Below are 9,798 nucleotides of genomic sequence, written 5' to 3' on the forward strand. Positions count from 1 at the left end.
AGCAGAGCTACAGGCTGGGAGATGAGTGGTTGGAGAGCTGCCAGGCAGAGAAGGACCTGGGAGTGATGGTTGATAGTCGGCTGAATATGAGCCAGCAGTGTGCTCAGGTGGCCAAGAAGGCCAACGGCATCCTGGCTTGTATCAGAAATAGTGTGACCAGCAGGGCTAGGGAGGTGATCGTCCCCCTGTACTCGGCTCTGGTGAGGCCGCACCTCGAGTACTGTGTTCAGTTTTGGGCCCCTCGCTACAAGAAGGACATCGAGGTGCTTGAGCGGGTCCAGAGAAGGGCTACGAAGCTGGTGAGGGGTTTGGAGAACAAGTCCTACGAGGAGCGGCTGAAGGAGCTGGGCTTGTTCAGCCTGGAGAAGAGGAGGCTCAGGGGCGACCTTATCGCTCTCTACAGATACCTTAAAGGAGGCTGTAGAGAGGTGGGGGTTGGCCTGTTTTCCCACGTGCCTGGTGACAGGACGAGGGGGAATGGGCTAAAGTTGCGCCAGGGGAGTTTTAGGTTAGATGTTAGGAAGAGCTTCTTTACTGAAAGGGTTGTGAGGCATTGGAACAGGCTGCCCAGGGAGGTGGTGGAGTCACCATCCCTGGAAGTCTTCAAAAGACGTTTAGATGTAGAGCTTAGGGATATGGTTTAGTGGGGACTGTTAGTGTTAGGTCAGAGGTTGGACTCGATGATCTTGAGGTCTCTTCCAACCTAGAAATTCTGTGATTCTGTGATTCTGTGATTTTCATCATACTCCTCAGAACGTGCCACAGCCTGTAACATCTGTTCATTGGTATAAGGATACATCTTCTGAGCAGATAAATACTAAATAGGCAGCTGTAATAACAGTGGACTGCAGTGATAAAGAGAGAGGAAATTGTAAGTTTTCATCTCCTGAATTTTAATTATTTGAGAGGTATGTGATTAGATACATATGTGGGTTGCACAATATTTAGTTACAATCCTTAACTACTTTGCTATCTGAAGAACTATGTTATCATACAAATAAAGTTTATACCCAGCTACTTTTATACCCAGATTTAAAGAATATGTGAAGTACAGCAACCGCTAGCAACAGGACCAAAGTACTGCTACCACCTATACACGCATGAATTGGTTTTGGTTTAGCGCTAAGACAAGGAGGTAATTAGCTAAAGAGGGGCTGGGTAGCTGTCCTGAACCATGCCCTGAAGCCCCATATCCCCCCGTGCTGAAAGTTCGTCCGTGCAGGCAGGGCTTCAGTGAGGCCCCCAGTTTCACAAAAGGGGAGCACCCACCGTATGTATAGGTCAGGTGCAAAAACTGAGGCCTGGATTAGTCTGGTCTGGGTGAGTTTTTGACCCATGAGTTCCTGTTGTGGGGCCGTGCCATGCAGCCTGCGACGCGCAGCTGCCCAGTTTGGTCCTGAATACGCTCACCTATGCCCCTGTCAACCTCTTGACTGCAGCGTGTTAGTACCTGTTGATTATTTGTTCCTTCCTATCGGAATTCAGGAGGCCACAGATTTCACCACGTTACAGATTTTTCCGGGACTGTCAGCGCATCGCCGTTTAGGTCAGATCCTGAACGTGAAAGACTTTTGCGAAGCTGACAGGTCGGTACCGAAGCTACAGCAGTTTGCCACGCTGGGATCCCTGACCCCCAGCGTGGTGGGTGAGACACTGCGGTCCCAGACAGAAGTTTGCTGAACGTGTTCGGTGCAGGCCCGTCTGGGGCTGCTCACAGGGGCTCCCAGCGCTGCCCCTACCCCGGCGGGCACCGCCGAGCCCACCCCCTGCCGCCACCATTTCCCCACAGCCCCGGACCGCCTCGCCCCTCCCCGACACCCCCCAGAAGCTAAGCAGGGCCAACGCCGGCCGCACGGCGGATGGGTGACTTTCACCCCCCCGCCACATGGCGCAGGAGGAGCCGCCCGGCGGCGGGCGCAGGCGCCGGAGCGCTCCCCTCAGCAGCGCCATGGCCGGCGGGGGGCCGGCGGCGGTGCTGGGAGCCATCGCCTGCCTCTGCTTCCTGGCCCCGGCGGCTGCGGGATTCAAGAGGAGGGGGCCCAGCGTGACAGCCAAGGTGAGCAGCCGGGCGGCAAGCGAGGCCGATCGGGCGGCCCCGGGGCTGCTGCGGCGGCGCTTCCCTCCCACCCTCCCTCCCTTCCCTGCCCGGCGGGGATTTCCCTGCCAGCCCCGTGCCCCCCGGTGGGGCTGGGGCGGTGGGGCCGGGGGGTCCGAGCCTGGCCGCAGCCCCCGGAGCTGTGCTGCGGGGCCGGGACCCGGCGGCTGGCTGCTCCCCTGCTGCGGGAGGGGAGGGGGGGGGGGATACGTGGTGTTAATTTCTCCTTTCACAGGTGTTTGTTGGTTTAATTATTATTATGAGACCCCTCAGCCGCCGGCACGCCTCAGGTGGACGAGAGGAGAGGCATGGTGGAGGCCGGGGGGTCGCACTCGCTGTCAGGGGCTGCTTCCCCCGCCCCCCCTGATTAATTATCTTCAATTAATGTGTTGCACGGTTTGGTCCCACATGAAGCGCTCTGCGCCTCCCCACCGCCCGCCGGGGTGCCATGAAACGCCGAGCTCTCGGTTCCCGTGCTGAGGGACCTGGAGGATTGCTGCCCATCGCCCTCAGGGCCTCACGGAGACCCTCGTGCCGTGCCAGATCTCTCTTCCAGGGTTTTATTTAAGCTCCCCCCCCCTCAAAGGCATTCCAGGTGGACGTCTGCCATGGCACGATCGTGTCCTTCTCCTGTCCTCTTCCGCCTTTTGTAATTTCTAACATGCATTTCTTTCTCTGATTTTCCTGAGTCCAGCGTCAAACTTTCCGTCAAATGCCTTTTCTGGGTGGAAGCCTTTTTAGCGCTCCTCAGTGAGGCCGCACAGTCGTTTTTCCACATGCAATGTGCTGCTTTTATGGGGAGCTCGTTTCATCTGTCATCATACTACCTAGTCAGCAGAAATCACGAGACCTTTCTTCGACAATCAACTTTTTTTTTTTTTTTTCTCCTTTTTTTCCCCCCTCTGATGTAATACCATTCATCGTTTTTTCATTTTGGTGTAAGCCCTTTTCTCCCAGCCACGTGTGGGTATGTTCACCATAACCAGCCTCCCTGACTGGTGGACTCTTTCGTTTCAGGCATGACACACTTACTGCAAATTGCAAGCAATATTAAATATTTACATAAATATTAATCAGACAGGTCATGTTTGTTTTCTGAGAACCTTCAGTGAAGATTCTGGCCACGTGTTTGGAAATTTGGGACTGCTGTGCTAACTCACTCAGCGTGCCATTGATTTTTCAGAGAACTTAAAGGGACTTGCTTGGGAGAACACAGCTTCTCAACGCAAGCACGACATACTGGACATATGCACAGGCACATTTTGCAGCGCGTAATTAGGGAGCACAGTGCTTTCCAACACCAGGCAGGTCGAACAGGTCTGTGGGGTACGAGTGGGAAGCCAGGAACTTGCTGTTTGTTCACAAATGCAGAGCAAGCCCAAGCAACGCAACGTGGAAGTATGGGGCTTGCTGCTTGGCCAAGCAGCTCTGCAGACTATGAGGCCTCCTGCCTGGGTTAAGTTTAAGATGCTTCCTTGGGCTCTGTGGAAGCGTTTGATACTGCTCCTACTTGAGGGCATTGTTCCGTAGCCTTGGTTGTGGTGCCAGATGCTCACGTATTTCAGGCAGCCTCGTACCTGGACAACATCTTCATGGAAAATGAGGTGTGTTTAAAACACCTACGCAGGTGATAGATAACCCATAGCTAGGAGTCCTGGTGGCAGAACTCGGAGGGGTACATTTATAAGGATGTCAAGAAATCAGTGAAAGTTTGTTGTTAATACTCTGGGAGCCACACATTTAAGAATTATGTTATTTAGTGCCAAGTGCCAAGGAAATGAATGAGGTGTACCAAAAGGAATTTTATTTTCTTTTTGTATGTAGCTTTTATAACGTTAGCCAAAAGTTAAACAGTCAAAACCACATGGAAGATCAAGAAACGGTAGAAATGTTTAGTAGGGGAGTATGAAAGAGACATTCACATTGGAGAACCTGTGGTCATTTATTACCATTATTGGACTAATTTCTTAGAGTTGCAGACAAGTAATATTTGGTCAAGTACCACAAGGAACAGCAAATACCACATCATAGGAATACACATTGCCGTTTCCTAGAAGTTGTAATAGTTTTTATGTAACTTTTTCAGAACTTCAAAATGCCTCATTTCCTGACAGCTGTTCCTGTTTTCAGTAATTGTTGGAACATTTTTGCACGTTCAGCAATGCCTTCAGATATTCTGGGCTATACTGAAGTGCCTTTTAAGTCGTTAGTCTGTTCCAAGTATGCCTTTTTAGCAATACGTACATAGAATACTTTAGGCAGTCAGCTACCTGGTGTAGCCTGGTTATTTCTCTGGGCAGCTTTGAATTCTTACGTGGGAAAGTGACATGTTGCTGCAGCAGTAGGTTTTTTTTCCCCACTGTTTGTCAATTTAATTAATTCTAGGCTTTCCCCTCTACTTAATCACATACATACAAATGCCTAAAACAGTAAAGATAGCGAGTGGATGGCAAACTATCGTCTGTGGGACACATCAGCACTATAGTTCTTTGTCACTCTTCATGACGCTGGAATGGCAGCATTTTTCTTTCTTATTTCCTTTCTTATTTCACGTTTTCCATATGGCTTTAAACACATGCATGTCTGGGAAAAAGCTTCCTGAACCTTACCTTCAAACCCGTGATATAGCAATGCCATTGAGCCCTTAAAAACAATTAGAAATGAAATGTGTAGTCACCAGTTCTCAGGCAGTTTGCCTAATCTGGTTTTGGTAGCTGGAAGGAAAACAGCACCCTCAGGGACTGAAGGATGCTATTAATATAGATCCGCCAGAGGCTGTTTCTTACTGTTGTGCCCTTTGAAAAGCTTGGGTCTTTTTGCTGCGCTCATGTTTGTGTCTCTTGTGTTCTCTTCACAAAAACGTCTAGGTGTTCTTTGACGTGAAGATTGGAGACAGAGATGTTGGCAGAATTACAATTGGATTGTTTGGAAAGGTTGTCCCCAAAACTGTGGAGAACTTCATTGCACTGGCAACTGGAGAAGTAGGTTTGCGGTTTTCTTTCACCGTGTGCTAAAGTTTGGATATGGGAAATAAACACGAGTTAAATGCCAGTTCAGCCATGAACTGTCCCTCTCAGCTCAGTGGGGTCAGTGCAGGAGAGCCATCCCTGAGGCTGTGCTCTGCTCTGTAAGGCACAAAAGTCCCTGCAGGATGTTTCACAAGATGTAATTAAGAGAAGTTGGGTATCAGCATCTCAGTCTGTCCCCACCATGCAGATCTAGCGTGTGGAGGCACTGTGGTCAGGTACCTGCTCTGTGGCACTGCACCCCAGCTGCATTCACCTGCATCGCACTTCAGATTTGTTTCTTGCCAGTATTTCTCTCAGGCGGTGGTGTATTCTCTGACGTGATCATTCACCATATGCTTATTTCCACATGATCGTATACAGCTGCATGTTACGTTCATTTAAAGATGTATTTCATTTTCTTAGAGAGGATATGGATACAAAGGAAGTAAATTTCATCGTGTGATCAAAGACTTCATGATTCAAGGAGGGGACTTCACAGCTGGAGATGGATCAGGAGGTAACATACTCAGTATCTGTCAGTTTCCCTCTCCTTTCTTCAAATGCCTACAGAAAAGATGGGCAAAACAACATTTTTTTTCCTTCTTTCAACTGCCATAAATGAAGAAAACATTTGATTTGGAAGCATCCAGTACTTTTCCAAGCATCTTGGAGCATAAACTGGAACTATTTGGATTACCAGATTACATGTAGAGCTTCCTTTGTCCTGAATTTTTGCAGATAGCTCTCTTCTGTCTGACTTGTCCCCGTTCAAGCAGCATGGCTTTGCGTGGTGGGTTGGAACCTCCTGAGCAGCTGAGCAGCTGAGCAGCGTCCTGTCTCCAAAAGATGGGCATCTCTACCTTCCCCTGCTCTGGCTTTGTGGCAGAGCTTCTTCCCCGAGGCACTCACTGCATGTATAGATGAACCAGTTCAAGTCATCCTGCAGAAAACTAATCTGTGATGAAAGAGTGGAAGCGCATAGAGAGAAGGCAGGTAGGGGAGGCATAGTCTGTCCTCCCTGTCCTCAGCTCAGCCATTTCTGTGGAACTTCCTGAAATGTGCTGTGCGAGGGAATTCCAAAGCAGGGATAGAGAAATTAGGAAATGAGGGTCTTGCCCTCTCTTTTTTTTTTTTTCTTCTTCTGAATTTAAAACTTTTGCCTCCCAAGCCTCTGGAAGAGCAGTTAAGCCAGCCCACTGAGGGCAGTCCTAGTGCAGCATCTCTTGCATTGCATGCATTCTGGCTTCTGATTTCTTCTCTTCCTTTACACGCATATTCTTCAGGCGCTACGATTTGAACTGTCTGCATAGAGTGTTAGTGATTTCCCCGCTGGGACAGAATGGAAAACACACATTCCTTCTCCTTGCAGCGAACAATGGGGAAGGCTAAAATACCAAAGACACAGTTTTAGCATTAAAGGTAGGCAATCTTTGTTTGCCTGCTAATACTGTTTATTGGGATAGTATCTGGCAGCGTGTTGGGAGCAGTGCCCCTCCTGTGCAAGGCACTGTACAAATAAAGAATGCGACAGCGTGCTCTTTTCAGAGCGGTGGTGGTTTAAACATGACTAACGTTTTTTATTCTTAACTATTTTAAAACATCAAAATCCTTATGTAATGTTGGTACAGGTACACACTGAGTCTTCTAGGCCAGCTTCCCTTTAGTCTCCATACATTCCCAAACATGTCTAAAGTAATTTTGTGTACTAGGAGGAAAATCTTATAAGAGGAAATACTGAAATTGTCACAAAACGTGGCTACTTTATTTCTGGTGGCTATAATTATGTAATTTAAATTTGTGGCAGAGGTTGAAGTATACTGTTGTTTAGTGCTGTATGTTAGCAGGACCTTTGAAGATACTGAGTTTGCTTGTTTAATTCAGAGGCTAAAGCATGGCCAGCTTTAAATATTCTCTCTTTATATCTGGTGTTTTATCTTACCTTACTTTTTATACATAAAATGTTTTCAGTTTATAGAATCACTGATGATGCAACAGTGGTGTTGCTGAGCTTACTCAAATTCATTAATTCATTAATCTTTATATTTATTATCTTAGATCTTTTAATCTTTAGATCTTCAATTTGTTCTTTGCTTTTCCCATTTTTGAAGTTTTTTATTATTATTATTATTTTTTATTTATGTATTTACTTATTTTATCACAGGAAGAAGCATCTACGGAGAAAAATTTCCAGATGAGAACTTCAAGCTCAAACACTATGGAATTGGATGGGTTAGCATGGCTAATTCTGGCCCAGATACCAACGGATCCCAGTTTTTCATCAGTGTGACAAAGCCTTCTTGGTTAGATGGAAAACATGTAGTATTTGGCAAAGTCCTTGATGGAATGGTAAGTTAAAAGTAATGGTAAGATGAATTGAGGAAAATCTGCACAGTATCTGTGTTAGCATAACTTGCCCTCGATTGTTCCAGACAACTTGGTGTTAATCTAATGTGCACATGGTAGAAAAAGAATGTGAGGAGCTCGAAGCTGGAAGATTTAGAATTGAAAGAAATAGCAGAAGATGATTACAGAAATGGAAATCCAAATCATCCCTTTGGCTTTCACATCTCTTGTTTCAGACCACCAACTACTGAAATCAGCACTGACACCTTTGCAGATTACAAATAAAGTAAGCTTAGCCCCCCCTTGTAGTAATGTTGCTAGCCATGAAATAATTGTATTTCTAAAAGCTAAAATCTAAATTTGTAGCATGTGCTAATTATGGATAACACTTTTATTGTTAGGGATTTTAGAAGCATGTGAATGTAAAGTATACAAATACATATTCAGATCTATTTAAAAAGGAAGAAACCTATGGTTAATATCCTCAAAATGTGCGTAGCAAAACTGATCAAATATATCATTGGAAATAGAATATATTTCAAGAATATTATTTCAAACTGATTATTCTTCTCCTTTTAAGTTACTCCATTTAATCTATATGTTGAAATAAATGGGGAAATGTGACCTGCTGCGCTGATCAGTTCTGTGGGGAGTCTGAAAATCTCATCAGAACACTTTCCTCCCCATCCCCTCTTGCATATTGAACTCAGTTCTCGTGAGCTACAGTAGTAGCTGAAAATTTTTGAGAGATTTAGACCAAGTTTTAGTTTAGTTAGATTAATGGGCAGATATCCAAAGACAGATAGTCAATAATTCTAACTGAATTTTGTCCTTTAAAAATACTACTTTAATTAGTTGCCTAACATGAGGCCTCTGCCTGTCTGACTGGCAGGCATGGTACTGCACTTAAAATCTGTGTGTCAATTATACTGAAGGTAAAAGTAGTCATCAGATTTCTACAAGCCCAGTTGTGATGTAGGATTAGAAAAACATTTACTGCTCATCCGTTATGATCTCTGGATTCAGTTTCTGCTCATAGACCTCAGATAAGACTCAGTATGCGCTAGGCTGATCAGCAGAAAGGATATTTTTAGTTGCTCCTTCATAATATTTTGTTGGCCTAAATTTTTTTAATAGAAGGGCAAACAGCCTTCCATGCGCTCCTGCCAACTTTCTGTGGGTGCCGGAGTGGCACAACTGGTAACGTGGAAAAAAGTGTCTGTGGGAACTAAACAGGGGAGAGGTCTCAGTTCAGAGGTTGCTTAACAAACAGTAATGCTAGGAGCACTCGGGTGCTTACCTGGTGCCAGACCTGAGCCACTGGTGTTTCCGTGACTAAACAGAACTTTTTATTTTTTACACAGTCTGTGGTGCACTCGATAGAACTTCAGCAGACTGATGAACATGACCGCCCCCTTCAAGACTGTGTGATTGTGAACAGCGGCAAAATAGCCGTGAAAGAGCCATTTGTAGTTGAAGTAGATGGCTGGTGAGACCAACAGTTGAAACGGAAAGGGGCCCAAATTTTTGACTGACCTCAATTATCCGTTGAGTTTTCTCCTTAAAACACGAGGCTATGTGTAGACAATGCTTATCATTTGCCACGTACATAATAGATAAGAGCTGTTTCTGTAATAATTTGATGGACCTGTTACACCTTAAAAATCAAGACATAACCAGCTAAATCCTAAATCTTGCAGAAAAGGTCTCTCATGAAATATTTTAGAAGTACCTCTGTTTTTTTCAAGGTTTGAAACAGTCATTGTGTTTTCTTTGGAAATTTTTGCATTTTTTTTTTCCACCTTTTCAACTGAAAATGTTATTTTCTGTAAAAGTATCATCTTCTTTTAAATACATTTGTCGGGGGGAGGGCAATAAAACAAATGTTTTGAATAAATAAACTTGGATTTCAAATGAATACTGAAGAGGATTTTGTTGTGTTTTTTGTTGTTGATGTTGTTTGTTTTCCACCAGTTTTTGTGTTTGCTTTTTTTTCACTTCAGTTGATTCTACAAACTGTGAAGGGGTGCTGCTTCTTAGATGAGGTTATAAGATTTGAGCTGGGTGGTAAATTTCTCTAACCTTAACTTGTCAGATAATGTCCCTACTGTCTTTCAAAAAAGCACTGTATTCAGATGCAATCCTGTATTCAGGGAAGAACAGTTCTTTCTGTTGTTAAATAAGATAATCAGTTAAACACTGATAAAAACAGAAGAGTCCTTGGTTCTATAGCATGGTGGATTTTGTATCATAGCTAATTATGTTATCTGTGGTAAGGCTCAAACTTTATTTCAGTTTTGCTGTATGTCAGAGATGAAACTTCAGGTTCGTTATTTTTGTAACGCTTCTTAA

General features: G+C 45.0%; 1 protein-coding gene across 1 annotated transcript; it reads left to right on the top strand.

Annotated features, from left to right (window-relative positions):
* Positions 1 to 1,870: 1,870 nt before the first annotated feature.
* PPIC (peptidylprolyl isomerase C) lies at positions 1,871 to 8,961 on the top strand. The gene is made up of 5 exons (XM_035309987.1): positions 1,871 to 2,056; positions 4,963 to 5,076; positions 5,527 to 5,620; positions 7,265 to 7,449; positions 8,811 to 8,961. The coding sequence occupies exons 1-5, from the start codon at positions 1,886 to 1,888 to the stop codon at positions 8,937 to 8,939; spliced, it is 693 nt and encodes a 230-aa protein (XP_035165878.1). The 5' UTR covers positions 1,871 to 1,885; the 3' UTR covers positions 8,940 to 8,961.
* Positions 8,962 to 9,798: the final 837 nt, after the last annotated feature.

Source organism: Oxyura jamaicensis, chromosome Z (genome assembly GCF_011077185.1).
Source record: "Oxyura jamaicensis isolate SHBP4307 breed ruddy duck chromosome Z, BPBGC_Ojam_1.0, whole genome shotgun sequence".
Taxonomy (NCBI): domain Eukaryota; kingdom Metazoa; phylum Chordata; class Aves; order Anseriformes; family Anatidae; genus Oxyura; species Oxyura jamaicensis.